We start from the raw sequence: 19,654 nt of genomic DNA on the forward strand, positions 1-19,654 counted from the left end.
GACGCACCGCTTTGCCTGCCATGCTGAGGCCGCATCCCACATACAGCAACTAGAAGGATGTGCAACTATGACACACAACCATCTACTGGGGCTTTGGGGGGGAAAAAAAAAAAGGAGGAGGATTGGCAATAGATGTTAGCTCAGAGCCGGTCTTCCTCAGCAAAAAGAGGAGGATTAGCACGGATGTTAGCTCAGGGCTGATCTTCCTCACAAAAAAAAAAAAAAAGATAGATAGATAGATAGATATAGATAGATACATAGATACCAAAATTCATTTCTAAATCTATCCAAAGAATTGTGTGCTGTATTTCGTTATATTCTACATTATCTGTCATTAGACAAAGCCTTGGATAGTGTCTTGGAGGTGTAGAAACCATCAGGGAGCTTCAAAGCAAGAGGCTGAAGTAATAGGCCTCCTATTGCCATCTTTCCCAGCACAAGTCCTTGCTTGGGGCGTGACAACACTTGCCTCTTTTCTAGACCCTGAGGGCCCTATTCCAGTACAAACCCCAGAATGTGGACGAGCTGACGCTAAGGCCCGACGACTACATCTTTGTGGACCCCACTCAGCAGGAGGAAGCCAGCGAGGGCTGGGTGATCGGCATCTCCCATCGGACGGGCTGCCGGGGCTTCCTGCCGGAAAACTACACGGAGCGAGCCAGTGAGTGTGACACCTGGGTGAAGCACAGGTGAGTGGCCCCTCTAGCCTCCGGCGGCAGCCCAAACATCTCTCTCTGAGTTAGCGTTTGACAGCGTGCGTCTGAAAACAGTGGTCGCAGTGTTCGTATGCTTCTAGAACATTCCACCATTGGTAAAAATTGCCTTCTCTGTGCTGGCAACATTATCTCTGCAGGTATACAGTGAATATCTTGGTTGATTTGTGCTTTTCTGCTGATAACATTCAGAAAACATGAATTACTCCATATGACTTTTCTGACATAGTAATCCCAAAACAATTGCAGAATACCACTTCCTTAGTATGACCGTAATAAATTATAGTCAGATATCCTAAGCTTGGGCTTATTTATCCTTCTGCTCAGTGTGTAAACTGTTGAGTCCTAAGGTGCATTATTAGTTTACTATTGCTATATAACAGATGACCACGAACTTAACAGTTAAAACAGTAGACATTTATTATCTCGAAGTTTTCATGGGTCAGGAGTCTGGGCATGTCCTAGCTGGGTCATCTGCTCGGGGTCTCTGAAGGCTGTGATTGGGCTTCAGCTGGGGCTGGGGTCTTATCTGAGGCTGGTGGTCCTCCCCCAAGCTCACATGGATGTCGGCAGAATTCATTTCCTTGAACTGTAGGACTCCTGGTGGCTTGCTTCTTCATATTCAGATGAAGAATCTCTTCATTTTAGTATCTTTAGCATCCTCTGGAGAGGCTGAGGATTTTCACAATCATCAGGTACCGGTTCCTTTTGTTTAATGTGTTTTCCTTCAATTCATCTCTCTCTTCACACATTTTACTATAAGCCACAAGAAGAAACCGGACGATACCTTTAACACTTTGCTTGGAAATGTCCCTAGCTATGTAACCAACTTCATTGCTTGTAAGTTTTGTTTTCTGTGGACAACTGCACTAAACCTCTTGCCACTACATAATAAGGATCCCCCTCCCCCAATTTCCTACAACATGAATCTCACTCCCTCTAAGTCCTCACCAGTGATGCCTTTAATGTACATACTTCAATTAACAGTCTGTGCAAGGTTATTTAGACTTTCTTATCGTGCTTCTCAAAATCCTTCCAGGCTCCACCCGCTGCTCGGTCCCAAAGCCGCTCCCGAATTTTAGGTATTTGTTCCAGTAGCACTCCACTCCTGATACAAAATTTAGTGTCAGAAAAGGTTTAACCAGAGAAGCAGAACCAATAATTTTTATATTATATATATACAAAATGCAAATACATATATAAAATATGTAATTTATATTGTTTCATATTTGATATAATTATTTATTAATAATATAATAATTTGGATATTTTATTTTATATTATTTATATTATTATAATATATACTTACCTTACACACCGTGTATGCATATATGGATTTGTTACAGCGAATTGCCTTATGTGATTGTGGGGGATACCTAAGCAAGGGCAGGCAAGACAGAAGGGAAGGGGACCACAGCAGGCTGGAGCCTGTGGGTGAGCTGAAGCTCGTCGTCTACAGGTGACAATCGGGAAGGACCACCCAAGCAGGTGGGAGAGCAATTGCAGACGCAGCTGCTATTTGGAAGCTCTGAACTCAGGGGAGACCAAGCCTTTTTTAAAGAACTTCCAACTGAATAAACCAGACCTGCCCAGGATAATCTCCCTTTTGATTAACTTAAAGTCAACTGATTAGGCACTTTAGATTAGCATTTGATTGGAAAACTGGGAAAAGGTGTGTGTATGCTCAAAGTGACTGCTGCCTCCGGCCCTCCTCTAGCTCTACTGAGAACATCCCTGGTAGCCGCCCCGACCAGACACCTCCTAGAAAGGGAATCTGGGGCCGTCATTCAGTCTAGCCGAGTTGCCTCGCCCTGAAGACATGGCAAGGCGTTAAAGTAGCCCTCTCGAGATCTCTTTCACTCGCTCCTCTCACATGTGCACGGTAACACGCAGAGGCGAGGGAACACAGGGTCAGGAGAGGCTGAGGCTGCACCGTCTCCGGGTGCACATGTTGGAGTGGGGCTCACGGCAGAAGGTTTTGATGAGACCGATGGTTGGAACAACTAAATGATGAGAGTGCGAAGAGCAAGGAAAAAGACACAGAAAACCCCTGTGTTGTAGTCCAGGGCTTCCTGGTGCCTTCAGAGGCTGGGGAAGAGAGCTGGAAAAGCAGCGACATGGCTGTCCCTCTGTCTTCAGGACAGATGCATTAAAACTATCTCACTATTTCACTCACATGCTTATTCTCTTCTAAAAATCTCCACAGCCTCCCCTAGATGGTTTTCCCCTACAAATGGACAAATCGTTATGTTGAGCACAGATGTATTAGCAATCTGCTCCATCTACAAATTTTCAGATTGGTGCTAGACATTTGCTGAGGACAAATACTTTCCAGGACCTATATATCCAGGGAACTTTTTCCTGTCAGTGTTCATACACAAGGCAAAGCTATGAAAATCATGCCATTTTATTTGAGTTGCCATTGGAAGCTACTTAAAAATTGTCATAGAATTTATGCATAACCACAGGAATTAGCGTTTTGAGTAAATTAAGAAACAATGTATTTTGAAGAGCTGAAATTAATGATTGTTGGTTGATCATTTTCACCCAAACCAAAAAAAAAAAAAAAAAGTGGTTTAACAGTGCCTAATAGAAGTTCTTGGAGAAGATGACTAGATTCTGCAAGAAATAGTAGCCAAAAATTGGAAGTGTTTTCTGAAAATATTAATGAGAGATCGGGTGACTACGGCTGGTTTCTCTAGATATTACGATCCTTCCCGCTAATTGTTCATACACTGAGGTGTGTATCACAAGCCAGGGACAGCATTTGTGTCCCTGAACTTCTCCACCAACATAATGGCAACTCGACACTCAATAAAAGTGGATTCCAGCCAGGGTCTGGCAGCTCAGCAAACAGCGTGATGTTCCACCTTATCTTAACTTGAGGCCATTTAACTTCTTACCCTAATTGATAAACCCTGAAGCCCATCAAATATAAATTAGGAAAGAAAATGTAGCAGTGGTCACATGGTTTTATTTATTGCTGTATTAAGTCATAATCCACTTAATTCAAACAATTTTAAGGCAGCTTAGGTAATGCATGATAGCTTTTAACACTAACGTCACACTTGCCCTGTGCCAGGCTCTGTTCCATAAGTTTACCTTTATTAACTCCTTTAATCCCCCCAAAAGCCCTGAGGTGGGCACTGTTATTGCTCCATTTTATAGTTGACGAAACTGAGGCAGAGAGAGATCAAACGACTTTCCCAAGTTCACACAGCTAGTGAGTAGAGGAAGCAGAATTCTAACCCATCCTGATCCCAAGCTCGGGCTTTCAACTGTTACCTAAATTGCCTATAGAAGAGATAATTAAACTAAAAATAAGTCAGTGAAATAAATTACGATGCATCCATACAATAGAATACTTGCAGTTCTTAAAAATGATCATGAGGATGCATTTTGTGTACTGATATGAAAAATATCCAAGATGAGTTGCAGAACAGTATGTGCAGTATAGTACTATTTGTGGGGAAAGGATGAAGAAAAATGTAACTGAACGTATATATGCATGATATTATTTATATTCACGTCTGTGCCTAAAAGTTCCCCGGAAGGGAGAATCTCTAGAAACTTCTAACAGTGGTCGCCTGTGGGGGTTGGGGGTGGGAGCTGAGAGAATGGAACAGGAATGGGAGGGAGATTTTTCACTCTCTACCATTCCATCATTTAAAAATTTTTGAACCATAGGAATGCATTATTTATTCAAAATTAATAAGTTAATCAATTTTCAAACGTAAAGAAAAGAATGTAAGGAAATTGGGGGTCAAAGGGAGAGTAAAGGGAGAGAAGTCAGACAAACCCAGGGCTGAGGTTTGCACACACAGGGCAGACTGCAAGGTCCCCAGCTCCAAGCTTTCCCACACCCAATGCAAACGGGCCACGGCTTCTACCAAATGATCACGGCCACCCCAGATGCAGGTAGACCAGTCGTTCAGGAGAAGGACAATTTTGCGGGTGTAGACATGGCCATGGGTCCCATGGGCCACAACAAAATCAAAGGATGTTGGTGCCACAGGGACTGAAGAGATAATCACATACTTGCTTCCTCCTTGAGAGCTGAGAACACTCCGGCCCAGGGAGGTGGAGAGGCTGGATGATGTCACATAATTGTTTCCTTTAGAACCAACTCAGTCCATCACCAGGCCCAATAAACCGTTTGAGGAATAGCAAGAGAGGAGATGCCAGCTCCACCCTAAGTGACCGTCTGTTTCAGGAGGCGTGGAGGTCGCCTACGGCCCCCTGTCCTGTAGCAAGTCCTCCACTCCCTGCACAGGACGGAAGAGCTTCACTGTCACCAGGGAATCGGCAAACACGGATGTTTCTAGAACCATGCAGCGAAGCCTCTGTAGAAGATGAGTTTGTGGCTATCACATTTTTCGCCTCACAATTAATCTGTCAGTCACCTGTCACCAGCATCACCACTCCAGCCTTCCAGCCTGGCATTCCTGGGACTATTCTTCCTAAAAACAAGTTTCCCTTGGAGATAATAAATATTAACAAGAATTGCAACAAAAGGAGAGAAAAATAAGCACTGGGCTAGGCTGTCAGGTATCTACTGGCCATGTTTTGGAAGCACCCCCATCCTCACTGGAGGACCAGCAAGACAAACGGTGACATGCAGCTGTGGCAAGAATGGCTATACCCAGCATTGTCATCCCACTCAGTGGTCCTGGCTGAGTCTCATAAAACTGCCTAAAGTGTACTTTATGAAACATGGAAAGCCTTTTAAATCAGAAAATGGTCCTTGGATGTCCCCACACATCACTAATCTATTGGGCAGTGGGAGATGTGCCATCTGACTGTCCAAAGGCTACCTTAGCCATGGACAGACAGATAAATACCTCCTACAGCATCAGCCGCAGGCCTCACGCTTGGCATATGCAACCCACGCAGCAAGAATTGCTGGCCTTCCAGTGCCCGAGGAAGGACGGGGAAATACACCGGGAGGAGTCCCCAACCTGCCGTAGGAATGAGCTTGCAACTGTGATGCTCATTATTTGGCAATTAATCCATCAGTCACTCATTCCCAATACAACAACGTCAGCCTTTACGCTGATGGTTCCGGGAGTCTTTGGACTGACTCGACAACAAGATCATGCTACAATATTTGTCCATTACTGTGAAGACAGAGATCAGAGGTGGTCAGAGTGATAGTGACGGAGGAGAGTATTCGTGAATCACAGCAGCTTTCAGCTCTCCACACAGAAGAATGTATGGAACAAAATCGTAGAACAAAGAGCAGAGGGGCCATGAATGTTAGAGCTTAGAGAACGTTTTGTCATCTTCTAGCCAAGAGGAGTTTTCCACGCTGAAGCCATACGTGCCTAGTAAGTTTCCAAAACCACAGAGCAAGTTGATGGCAAGTAGCTCAGATGTAATAAAGAAATCGTTATGGGCTGAGTTGTGTCCCCCCAAAACTCATACATTGAAGCCCTGACCCCCAGAACCTCAGAACGTGACTATATTTGGAGATAGGGTCTTTAAAGGGGTGATTAAGGTAAAACGAGGTCATTGGTGTGGGTCCTAATCCAATCTGACTGGTGTCCTTATGAGAAGAGGAGATGAGGACACAGACACACACAGAGGGCCGGCCATGTGAAGACACAAGGAGAAGGCAGAGTCTACACACCAAGGAGAGAGGCCTCAGGAGAAATCAACGCTGTCCATACCTGGATCTTGGACTCCCAGCCTCCAGACTGTGAGAGAATAAACGTCTGTTGTTCAAGCCGCCCTGCCTGAGGTTCCTTGTTATGGCAGCCTGAGCAGGCTAACACTGGGACGTCATCCATACAACCCCACAGACTGCAGCTATGCCCCTTTTAAAAGCCAAGGAGAAGGTAAACACATCTTTTTCTATGCTGTAAGTTAACCTAAATGGTTCTCTTAAGTTCAAGAGGAAAACAGAAATATTGAAATGCCACGTTCTTTCCTTTCTCCTCTCATCACCAAGGTCCTGTCATAATCTAGACTGTATTTCATTTGAAAGATCATCAAAAAAAATTCAATTTTTCTCTCCAACTGTAGACTTCACAGATGTTATTTATAGATAACGAGGCATTGCTATCTGCACCGTGAGCCACAAGCAGGGTGCGGGTGCCCCCGCCTCGTCTTCAGGAAGAGAAAACCAACCACCGCTTCCTGTGTCAATATGAGACTCTGAAAAGTGCCTCCACTCCTGTGAGCGTGTTCGTTTGAAGAGGGAAATGTCAATGTTCAAATATGAATATCGATGTTCTGGGTCTACTTACAATCAACAAAAGCCCGCATTTCGTATGTGTTGGCATCTGACATGTGAGAATATACGAACAAAGCAAATCTATTTGACCTGGATCCCGCTGATAGGAGTTTACAGCTCAAGACAGGAGAAGTAACAACGTGAAAAGAGAAGGTGCAACTTGTAGACATTTTAAGAAATACATTAACTAAATCACACACCATGTGAGCAGCGAATGGTCCAGGGCGTTTGGCTGTGATGGCGAAAGGCAGGTGACCTGAGGCTGTGGGCAGCTGAGATGCAGGAGAAATGATGCTGCTCCTGGCTCTGGACCTCAGTAGGGTCTCAGGATGGAGAGTTAGGGAGCTATTGCTGGTTTTAGGAGAATTTGGGGACTTAAGCCTCTATGAGAGAAATACAAACGTTTACAAATGGACTGAATAAATAGAAACACACCACATTCGTGATTGAGAAAAATGAATCATGTGAATATACCAATTCCTCTCGGAATCATTTCCAGGTTTAAAGAAATCCCAGGAAAAATCTCAGTGGGGTCATTTGTTGGAACTTATGATTGAAAAGTTTATCTGGAAGAGTAAACAGGAGAGAAGAGCTGAGAAAACTTAGAAAAATAAAAATGATGAGAGGAGATAGTTACCCTTCCAGATGTTAAAAACATATTGTAAATCTGTAAATGGTACTGGCTCAAGGGAAAGAGAAAGAACAGATCAGGGGAACAGAATAGACAACAGAGCAGGAGACCTGACGTATTGGGAAATTCACATCTGATGGATGCATCAGCAATAGGGAAAGAAGTGGGTATAAGATAAGTAGTATTTTATATGACCTCACATCATAGACTGAAATCAATTCCTGACAAAGCCTAGAATAAAACAGAAAAAGAAAAAATAGAAGGCAGTTTAAAGGAATGTATTTCTGATTTCTGGACTGGGGAGAGCTTTGAAAGCATAGAAGGAGTGGAAGGGATCTTAAAGTGAGACTTAACAAATCTGTCTTTAATAATGGTTATTAAATGCTTAAAATTTAAGGTTTCTATGTGTTAAAAATCATAAAGAATGCTGTAATCCAAAATGCAAGATGAGATCAACAGTTTTCAGAAAACCATAATAAAGACGATGCTCCCCCACCAGTCACCCAGGTGAGCGGAGTACCTGCCTGCTTCTCTTCCTCTGTAATTCACCCCAACCGGGGCCCGGGCGCCCGTGACACTCAGCCCTTGGGCACTTCTACCCGCCAGGTGATTTATGTCTGACTTTTTCATTTAACCGAGAGCACATCTACTATACTCTTCATCCCTATCCACCGTGACATGTGAACAATCAGAAGAGTGTCCATCAGCTCTCGCCACCAGCTCGTGCCTCCCACCTGCAGCCTGTGTGCCCATGTGCCCTTCTCTCTCCATCAGACAGTGATGCTCAGTCCAAACTCCTCGCCAAGTGCACCCACCCATGGCACCTTGCATCCCATCCCTCCTGGGCATCCCATCCTTCCTCAGCATCTCGCCAGCATCATCTACTGTTCCCGGGGCCCTCTCCATCATTCTTACCAGCAAAGAAACGTGCTGTCATCTTAACAACAAATTCAAACACAATTTCTTTTTTCCCATTTCCCTCTCCAGCGACTGCCCCATTTCTCTGCTTTGACCGTAGATTATTTTCAAATGGAGTCTATAAAGATGACCTTTCCTTTTATAAAATGATTTCCCCCTGGGAACCTGTCCACTTGCCTGCTCTTGGGGGACGTATGGGACCTTCGCTCTTCATCCCTCGCTCACTCTCCTCTGGCACCTCCCCATTCCTTCCAGACACACTCTTATGGCGCCCCACAGTCACCCCGTCGTGTTCTGGAGTGCTCCCTACTTGATTTGCTGTGATCTTTCCCCTCAGTCATCCCCAGAGCTCTGAGCGCCTGCCCACCCCCTGGCACCTTTCTTGACTTACTGGACAGGCAGCAATTTCCTCATTGCCTGCAACTCGCTGGGTGCTCTTGTTACCCACTCTCCTGCTACACGCACCTGCCTTTTCCTATGTGTCTCCACGGTGCTTAATGTGTCTGCTCACTGCTTGTTCGTTCCTGCACCCCAACACGTCTGTCTTCACACCTTTGGCTATTTTAGAAGGTGAATCTAAGAGGATGGTGTACTAGTTTACTAGGGCTGCCACAATAAGATGCCACAAACGGGGCCACCTAAACAACAGAGATTTATTCTCTCACAGTCCTGGAGCCTAGAAGTCCAAGATCGTGGTATGGGCAGGGCTGGTTCCTCCTGAGGCCTCCCTCCTTGGCTTATAGACGGCTCCTTCTCCTGTGTCCTCACCCGGTCATCCCTCTGTGTGTCTGTGTCCTGATCTCCTCTTCCTATAGGGGTGCAAGTCAGATTAGATTAGGGCCTACCCTAGCGACTTAAGTTTACCTTAATCACCTCTTTCAAGACCCTCATCTCCAAAAACGTCACACTCTGAGGTGGTGGGGTTAGAACTATAAACTTTGAGGGGATTCAGTTCAGCCCATAACAGGTGGTGATGGTGATAATGAACAACTGCCATGTCCTCAGGATTTCTGATATGAGGGCTGAGCCCTTTGAACACATGGTGTTGTTTCGTCCCCACGATGACCTTACCTGGCCATCTTGTGCACATTCTCAAGCACATGAATGACCAGATGCAAACAGAAATTCCCAATGTCTCATGACATGGCATCTCGTCTCTTCCCCAGGACGTACACCTTCAGTCTAGCCATGGACCTGAACTCCAAAAAGGATGGTGAAGCCAGCAGCAGACGAAACGGGGAACTTCATCCTCCACAGACAGCAAGGAACCTGAGCAGCATGCAGGCTTTGCAGGTAACACAATCCTTTTTTTTTTTAAGTGAACTAAGTGAAACCACACTTTATATTAACTCCACAGTAGGCATGGCCTCCCCCTTGGGCCTCCAAAGATGGAGCTTCTAATCTTTCGAGTCAGGGCTGGACAGATGAGGAGGCTCATGCTCAGTAACCTGGAGGGACGGCAGCCTCAGGACCAGGGTCTGGGGCACAGCAGGGGCACCTGAGCCCTGCCACCACATAAGGCACGTCCAGGAGTGAAGGCTGCCAGCAGGGGTCCCAAGGAGCAGGCAGCCCCTCCCCGAAGGCCAACAAGCATCCCCTGATGCTATCTTGGGGTGGGCAGGCTGGCCCTCTGCTCTGAAGCCCTTTCTTACAGAGGAAACCCCAGGGGGCAGGGCAGTACCTACAGCCTACCCTTGGCTGGTTCCCACGTCCATGGAAATGCCTCTCTGGCCTGTGTGGTTTCCAAAACAGTCCCTATACCTGTACCATACAAGTTACATTAGTATTTCATCCCAGCCACCCCCACACGGCAGAGGAGATGTTAGTCGCTCCCTGTCCCCATTTCACAGATCTGAAGACTGAAGCTAACGGAGGCTGGGAAGCTTGGTGGGGAGCACACAGACACCTAAGTGCCCCCCCTGCATTGGGTTGTCATGAGGATTACATGAGACGGGGTGTCCAGTGCCCACTGCAGGCTAGGTTCGGTGCCCAGAGACTGTTATTGCCCAGCGGGCAGGGCCGTGGCTGTCTGGCTCATTCCTGTGTCCCCAGAACTTGCTTGGGGCCTGGCCTGTAAATCTCACTGGATGAACCACGGAGTAACCTAATGAAGGCCCTGATCAGGACTCGGGATTGGATGGCCCTAAATCCAAAGTTCACCCTCCTTCCTGAAGAATCCATCAGCCCCACAGAGGCTGCCTCCAGGCTGGGTGGGCTCCATCCAGACAAGAGCTGAGCACAGGGTGCTGGGCCCCCACTGGGAAGGCCGCGGGCCATCCCCTTTTCACCAGGTCTTCAGTCAGAGAGAATGGCCCGGGCAGAGGAGCCACTGACTGGGAGCCAGAGACCTGCCAGCACCAAACAGACAAAAACGGGGCTCCCCACATGGACTGAGTGGGGGGAGGGAAGGCTGTGTCCCCTTTTCAGATTGAATGAGGGGGAGAAGCGGGAATGAAAGGCTCAGGCCGTAGCTCAGCCTGTGTCTAAACTCGCTGGTACCTTAAATGGATGAAAACCTAGCATGTGCCTCCCTGTGAACAGAACGCTCCTTGCCTGGTCTGAGTTCGCCCCTTCCAGACAGTAAGAAAAGAAAACTGTGGCATCGGGTTTGGTAAAATGGACGTGTAGTAGGCTGAATAATGGCCCCTAAGGATATGAGATCCTAATCTCTGGAAGCTGTGAATGTTACAAGGAAAAAGGGTCTTTGCGTATGGGACTGAGTTAAGGATCTAGATGGGGAGATTATCCTGGATTATCCGATGGACCCTAAATCTAATCACAACTCTCCTTCTGAGAGGGAAACAGAGCGGGGTTTGATACCACAGAAGAGGAGAAGACAGAGACACACAAGGAGGAGGCTGGGCGACCACGGGGGCAGAGATTAGAGCAATGGGGCCACAAGCCAAGGATTGCTGGGGCCACCAGGAGCTGGACAAGGTGAGGAAGGATCCTCCCCTAGAGCCTCCAAGGGGGCATGGCCTTGCGGACACCTTGATTTCAGACTTCCAGCCTTCAGAACTGTGAGAGAATAATTTTCTTTTGTTTGAAGCCGCCTAGTGGGTGGTACTTTGTTACGGCAGCCACAGGAAACACATGCAGTACCTTATGTCTAAAGATGCAATGCAGCCCTGGTGTTCTGTAGACTCCAGGGGTTAGTCCATTCCACCCCCAATGGACCCTTCACTTTATCATATTCCTGCTGCAGAGCCCTGCATTTCAAAGTCCAAATGCCCTGAGCTCTTCCAGGGAAGAAAATGCTCCAAATCCACAACCTCAACCCAATGCATTGTCATACTTTTGGATTGTCAGTAAGCTGACCAAGGCTGGGGAGCACGTGTGTGTCTTGCAACATACTTGCAGATCAGCCCTTGACAGGGGAGTAGGATGGGCTATTTAATTGTTATTGGGAATATATTCATTGTCATAATATTGTCATTGTCGTAATATTCATTGTCATGGGGAAAGGGCATCCCGGTGTCAGTAGAGGCAATGCCTGCACAACCATACTTCAAAATTGCAAGACAACAAGACAACCTTCCCCTCTGAGCTCTGCCCTAGGTGGATGTTTGCACCCAAAGCAGATGTCTGCACACTCCATCAAGAGAGAGTTGTCATATCTGCTTTGCCTTGACCGTATGTCCATTTGAAGACTCAGCCCCGAGTCTGAGAAACTGCATGTATGGAGACTTCGAACGTTCCTCGTTCCATTGGCTCACAAATACCACAATTCATGCACTCAGCAGAATGCAGTCGGATCCACCGAGAACAGCCCGGTGCGTTAAGCACCTGGAGGTTCTGCGTCACCCAGATGGGTGTGGACTTGGTGAGGGGTTGTGAGGGTCTAGAGGAGCTGCCCGTGGTGCTGGCACCGAGAACGTCTGGGACGCGGGTGAGACCCTACTTTCTGGTGTCCCCTCCTTCTCAGCAGTTCCTAACCACTTCCCAGCAAGCAGGGACACCGCTGGGAGGCACTCTTTCTCCTCCCCGATGAACTCAAAGAAGTGCGGGAGGAAGCAGTCAGATGCGCAGACCTCCAGGCCCCACCCTGTTTGCAGAATCAAATTGGAAAGGGAATGGTCAGTAGCACCAGTTACGTTTCAGCTGAGCGCTGCCCCTCCAGGGGGGTTGCGTGTTAAGGTATCTGCATTTCCTCCCTAGGATTTGGGGGAAATCAGAGTGATCCTGGAGCTAGTGCATGGGGGTTTACACTGAAGAGGGCCACTTCTAGTCACTTCCCTTCCTTACCCCGCTCAGTAGCAAAAACACACAAAATATCAGCTCTCTCATTTTCACCCCGAAGCCCGACCTCAGACAGCTGTGAGGCCAAGATCAGGAGGGGGAGCAAAGGGTCCACCTGAGGAAAAGGAGCTGGGCAGGGCAAAGCAGACCACCAGCTAGAGCTGCCTCCTGCTCGGATTTCCTCCCCATTCTGGCCATCCCCGGAGACTTGGCCTGTCCATCCTGGTGACCTTGGCTCTCCATCCTGGTGACTTAGATCTCTCCATCCCTGGAGTTCTCTGAACTTGGCCCATCCATCTTGGTGACCTTGGCCTGTCCATCCTGGTGACTTTGGCCTGTCCGTGCCTGGAGACCCTGGCCCATTCATCCCTGGGGATCTTAGCCCATCCATCCCTGGTGACCATGGTTCCAGGCACCACCAAGTCCTGTGTCCTCCCTGACGTCCCCCCAGCCCACCTCCTGTGACAGGCACTGTCACTCTGCCCCTGATCCTCTTCCATCTATGACTCATCTTTTCATGTTTGTCCCTCAGTCCCAGTGTGATCTGAAGCCCCCTAAGTGGGGAACCTGTGGGCTGCAGCTTGTGTCCCAGCATTTGGCATGCATGCTCCCAAAACGCCAGCCCCAGGGATACTGATGGCAAGAGTCCCAGTAACCAGCAGGCAGCACCACTGGGTCTGTGTTGATGCAGAGGTTCCCCATCCTGCTCTAGAACAGCCTTGGTTTGGCGCTGGGCGGCACCCCTCTGGAACTGGGGAGGTAAGCGTCAGCTGGCTCCATAGTGCCCTCCAGGGTACAGCCCAGAGTCAGTGCGTCTCTCAAGGGGTTCCCTGCTATTTCTGGGGTTCCTGGAGGAGGGCTGTGCTCCACACAGCTGTCCTGGTGGCCTCACGTTGGCTCAGTCCTTAGCACTCTGTGTGTCGCTCCCCACCTCTCTGGCATCCTCGGCTCTCGCTCACTCTCTGCAGCCCTTTCACAGAAGGTGTGCTCAGCCTTCCCCTCAAGGCCCACCCCTCCCTCCTACACTTCCTCCACGGATGGAGAAGAGAAAGGGCAGCCCCAGCTCCCCTGAGGACCAAGTCCCCACACCACCCTACACACGGGGGCCCCTCCTAAAAGACTCCCCACATGACTGCCTGGAATGGGGCACTTGGGTTACTTCACCGAAGCACTGGCCCCCCCAAGAACAGAGGTGGACATGCGCCCTGCAAACGTGGGGTCAAAGGACATCTGAGCCCCTGGCCAAAGCAGAGGAGAGTGCTCCAGAGACATCTGCTGTTTCCACAGCTGGAAGCTGCTCACCGCCTGTTGATGCCTTTCTTTCGCCAAAAATAAAGAAAGGAAAATAAACTTCTCTTTCCCTCCAACGCTCAGCCAAGCGGAGAATGGCCAGTATGGGGAATAAGCAAGAGGGATGGGTGAGGGGCTTCTCCACTGGGAGCTCAGAGGCTGAACACCTTTACCACCTTTACCAAGCAGAGAACCACCTGTACCATGCCAACACCAAGGTGGTCCTGGAGGGCCTCTTGGAAGAGGAGGAGTGCCAACAACAGAGGAGACTTGATAGATGATAGATAGATAGATAGATAGATAGATAGATAGATAGATAGATAGATGTAAAATCTATATATATGTATTACATACATATAATATATAATATCTATTATATCTTAATAGCTGTATATATTATAATATATATATGTATAGATACAGATAATGCCCTAAGAAGTCACTATGGAGGGAAACTATGGACTGAATATCTGTGTTCTCCCAAATTCGTATGTTGAAATCCTAATGCCCAATGTGATGGTTTTTGGAGATGGGGCCTTTGGGAGGTGCTTAGGTCATGAGGGTGGAACCCCCATGATGGGATTAGTGCCCTTATCAAAGAGACCCCAGAGCTCCCTGGCCCACCCTGCCACGTGAGAACACAGTGAGAAGTCAGCCTAGTAGAGGGCCCTCACCTGACCGAGCTGGCACCCTGATCTCTGGCACCCGAGGTGTCCAGCCTCCCGAACCATGAGAAATAACTGTCTGTTGTTTATAAGCCCACAGTCTGAGCACTCTGTTATAGCAGCCCGAGGGGATAAAGACAAGGGACACAGACTTGGAATAGACAGAAATGCAGGAAAGTTGCTGTGCTGTGGTGGGGCTATTCCTGTTGCTTTTCATTTCCTGTATAGTGTTACAATGCAAGAAATTAAAGAGACTTCCGCTCGCAATTCCTAGTCTTCTTTCCTTGCAATGACTTTGGTAAAGTGGGCTGTAGCTACCGCATGAGGAAGGAAGTCCATTTCTGGGCCAGCTGTTGGGTGACTAGGAGAAATGCTGTTTGAACAAGTCTAATAATGTGGATGTTCAACTGCACGTGCCTTTCTCTCCACCATCTCAGGCCACGATAGTGAGGAAAAGCGTTTTGGTGGTGCGCCACGGGGAAAGAGTGGATCAAATATTCGGGAAGTCGTGGCTGCAGCAGTGTTCCACTCCTGATGGTAGGTAAAGTGCTGAAAGAATCTAAACACAGACATGAGATAGATCTAACAAATGAGATCAGCTTCTTGATTTTCTTAGTGTTAGCCAGACCCCCTATGGCACCGTTCTTTAGAATGACTATGTACAGATTGTATATCTGAGATGGATACTTGCTACATCTTTCCCCACAAGCATTATATGTGTGCATTGGGGTGTGTATGTGGTCTACAAGGATCTTACCTCAAACGCTTTGTAGAAGGTGGAGGAATGGTTGTCGACAGTAATCCAGTCTGCTGGTGTGACACATGGATGGTCCTGTTGACTCTAGCAGCACACATATGGTCTTTGGTTAGTGAAGGCAGCAGTGACTTGAGAGCAAGTCACCTTGACCTGTGGTCTCTGAACCCTTGGCTACTGGCACATTCCCTATCTCGCAGTCTCATCGCTCTATCTCTCCAAGCTAATCTTCAGTGCAGTGGTCATTTCTCTGCAATGCTTGGCTCTGCTGCTCTACTGGTAGACGTATTTTTGAACGTGTATCTTGCTTACCCCAATTTTACCCCTCTGGATGCCAAGAACTAACGACAGTGCTTGTAAACACAGCCTACCCACAGGCCAGTCTCTGTACTGATGATCCACGTCTGTATCAATGCACATCCCCAAATGGAAAGCCCAGCTTGCCACAATTTTCACGCCATGGATAATCACATAAATGAAGATATTGAAAGAACATAGTGATAAAATTCATTCACAGTAACTGGACTAGCTGCGCCCTTTGGGATCCCTCCAGGAGCCCAGCAAACCAAGAAAGGGGGAAATGAATAGGGAAATCATTGGCAGATGACCAGCACACACTAGAAAATTCTGAGCAAATCCCATCATGACCAAACGTATCTCCAAGAATGCACAGAAGTGGTTGTCTCTACCAAACAAAATCAAGTAGAGACACAAAGGCTCAGGAAAGAAACAATAGGACGATAGGTGGACGTGGGGATGAATTGACATTCAAACATAGAATTATAAGAAACTTTCTTGTAAGAAAACAATTATCGAAACTACAGAGGACATGGCACACCACGCCAGTGTGTGCGTGGTGATGGTGGTGCGAGAACCAATACAAAACAACCAACACCAAAAACAATTATTGCACTTCACGGAAAGAGGAAGAACATTGGTCATGTAGACAAAAGATCAAGACACCTATAAGGGAAAATATTTTAAAGGCACTGGAAATTCCCAGCTTAAAGGAAACTCCTGGTGGATCTTTTTACAAAGTAAAGAAGCCCTTGATAAAGGGAATACTGACAGTCTAATTTGTCTGAATTTTGCGTATTGCACTGTTTCATCCACGATAATGGGGTATTTGGGGATTCTGCTATCCTCTCCTCTGATTCCAGTTTTCCTCCTCATTTCTGCTCTCTTCTGGCCCGAGCCTTCACACCCTCACATGGCCCCTCACTTCCCAGCGGTGCTGGCCCAGGGCACCCCCTATTCTGTACTGATTCTACTCCCGTCAGAACCTAACCCTACCCTATACCCTCGTCTTCTTCTGAGCTCTGCTCTCTGCCTCTCACGGTGACCACAGATAAAGCGCCAATGAGGGCAAAAGTCCTAAATGGAGTAGTAAAATTTGGGGGATCACAGATGCCTTTGAGAATACGACACAGTTGAGGGACCTTTTTTCTGAAAAAGAAACAAATACCACCTTTCCCAGCAAACACAGCATATACTTTAGCATTTAATAGAGGCCTTTAAAACTGATAGTTCAAATAAAGTCTCTGCCAATGGAAATTCCAGGAAAGGAGCTTTCAGAAAAATCCTGCATGGAACCTAAAAAGTAAAGCAAGCAAAATAACCAGCTGTCTCCCTCTGCGTTTGTGAAATGCTGGGAGGAGGGCTGGCATAGAGCATTTAGGCAGGTGCAAAAGACAGGGCCTGCCATGTGAGGTGTAGCAGGTCTCAGGAAAGGCGGCTTGGCTGCTAGAACCTGTTGGCAGCCAGGAGATCTGGGGGTCACTTGGGAGGATGTGAGGGCTTGGAGTGGCGTAGTGTCCTCTGCAGGGGTAATCGATAATTTGATAGTGAGATCGGACCCACCACTTCTTGGCCACTTACTCTGAGCCAGGCTCTGAGCTGGGGGCTTTATCTCACTGATTCATTGCAACATCTCTATCGTTTCCCCCTTTTTACTGATAAGGGAGATTAAGTCAGTTGCCTCTAATCACACAACTGGTAAAGGTAGTGCCAGGATTTGCACCAGACTGTCAGATCTTAGAGCTTTGACAGCCTCTGAATGGGCGGGTGCTTTGAGCCTCTGGATGGGTGGGTGGGGGATCCCAATGAATCCACCTGATTTCCAGTCCGGCCTCAAGCAATTGACTGAATAATGCACAATACAGGAGCATCTCTGGCTGTAAGTATTCTGTCTCCATGGGCCATATGACACACTTAAAGCTATAGGAATGGCTCCAATTTCACATAAGTAATTAACACCAACTTGAGATCCTTACCAAGTTAAACTAAATCGGTAATGGAGACACTTGGTTCTTAATCAGGAAAATTGTATATGTGAATCCTCACGACGGATTACAAGAGGGCAAAGCGGGTCGCGTGATTCCCGGGGCTGAAAGCTGAGTTTTCCATATTTGAGGAAGTGTGCGCACTGTAGAGCAGCAGTTTCACCACAGGTTGAATCCACATCACAGAGCACATTGGAGGAAAAAACACGGTTGACAACAATTTAAATAATAATCATGCTTCTAACGTGGGTCTTGATCTCGAGAGTTTTGCGGGACGAATACACACTAACTTGGTGGATCTGAACATCCGGTGCTTATTTATGCTCTAGGGAAATACTACCGGCCAGACCTGAACTTCCCTTGCAGTCTGCCCAGACGGAGCAATGGTATCAAAGACTTTGAAAACGATCCACCGTTATCGTCTTGTGGAATTTTCCAGTCCCGAATGACAGGTATGTTTGAGTGTCATTCTAGTAGGAATAGTAGCAATAATCATAGCAATGATTACAGCTAATGTACATTGAGCCCTTGCTACATGCCCAGTGAGGTCAGTGTCAGCATTATCCCCACTTGGCTGACGAGGAAGCTGGGGCACAGGGAGGTTAAGCAAGTTGCCCAAGGTCACACAGCTAGTAAATGGAAGTGCAGAGATTTCACTCAGGAATGGCTGGTTGCGGAAGTCGGGAGGAATGAAAGACAGGCATGGAAAGAATCAGAGAGGGGAGGAAAAATCAAGGATGGCATTTAAATATAAAAAACCACATCTTCTCTTTGATTTTATTTCAAAGTCTGTCCCTTTGGGGATCTTGCTTTATGTCTGGGGTTCTGGTTCCACGTGATTGACTTTTTAGATGTTGAGTTTATCTGGAGCTCATTTTATGACTTAAGAAACTCGAATCAAGAACCGGGAAGCTGCGTGGGCTTCCCAAGTCGCACAGTGGGTTAACTGAAGGGACGTGCTGGGAGCCGGTGCTGCTGGCTCCTCGCTCAGTGGTGTGCGGTAAACGCTGGGTCCCCGGCTCTCTGGGCAGGGCGGGGAAGCCCTGATTTCTAGCGTTTGCTGATTTCCGTGGTTTAAATACTGTGTTCGTGCCACGGCTGGTTTCAAGCTACTGATCTAAGGTCCCTGAACGTGGAGTTGGGAGAGGTGACACAGTCAGCCCTCCCACGATTAGATGTGACCTGCCTCACATGGCCCTTCTGGGCTCCTTCTTCTGCAGTGCACTGTGGCCTGTGTGTGTGTGTGTGCGCGCGCGTGTGTGCTGGTACATGTGCCCCCTCTGTAACGTACCTCTGCAGCTCTGTGTCTCATGGGTAAATCCTCCCCTAGATGTTTGCACAGCTCTCCGTGTGCCATGTGTGTGTTTGGGAGTATCTGTGAATGGGTATCTGCCTGGGCAATCGCTGGCCTCTGTATTCGTTTCCTGTGGCTGCCATAACAAAGTCCCACAGACGGAGTCACTAAACGGACAGAGATTTATTATCTCGCAGTTCTAGAAGCCAGAAGTCTGAGATCAAGGAGCCAGCAGGGTTGTTTCTTTGGAGGGCTGTGAGGGAAGGATTGTTCCAGCCGCCTCTCCTTGGCTCGTAGATGGCCATCTTCTCCCTGTGTCCTCACATCATCTTCCCTCTATGCTGTCTCTGTGTCCAAATTTCCCCTTTTCATAAGGACACCAGTCAGATTGGAGTAGTGCCCACCCTAATGACCCCATCTTAGCTTGATCACCACTGTAAAGACCCTATGTCAAAAGAAGGTCACCCTCTGAGGTAATGGGAGTTGGGACTCCAACATATGAATTTGGGGGACACAATTCAGCCCATGGCAGCACCCACTACAACCTCACTGGCTTTGGTACTGTGTAGACTTTGTACTGAAGAGATCCCCTGCTTTCCCAAAGATCAGGTCCTCTAATTTTGCAAGAGAAAG

At 47.6% G+C, this 19,654-nt stretch overlaps 1 protein-coding gene across 2 annotated transcripts in view; it reads left to right on the forward strand.

The window, feature by feature from the left end:
* UBASH3A (ubiquitin associated and SH3 domain containing A) overlaps positions 1-19,654 on the forward strand; it is a 44,466-nt gene that overhangs the window by 12,916 nt on the left and 11,896 nt on the right. For both annotated transcript variants that reach the window (XM_058523410.1, XM_058523411.1), the window contains exons 6-9: positions 481-689; positions 9,664-9,790; positions 15,129-15,228; positions 18,057-18,179. In XM_058523410.1, the coding sequence (XP_058379393.1) occupies positions 481-689; positions 9,664-9,790; positions 15,129-15,228; positions 18,057-18,179 (559 nt within the window). The remainder of the gene's footprint in view (positions 1-480; positions 690-9,663; positions 9,791-15,128; positions 15,229-18,056; positions 18,180-19,654) is intronic.

The sequence above is a fragment of the Diceros bicornis genome, chromosome 27, assembly GCF_020826845.1.
Source record: "Diceros bicornis minor isolate mBicDic1 chromosome 27, mDicBic1.mat.cur, whole genome shotgun sequence".
Lineage (NCBI taxonomy): Eukaryota > Metazoa > Chordata > Mammalia > Perissodactyla > Rhinocerotidae > Diceros > Diceros bicornis.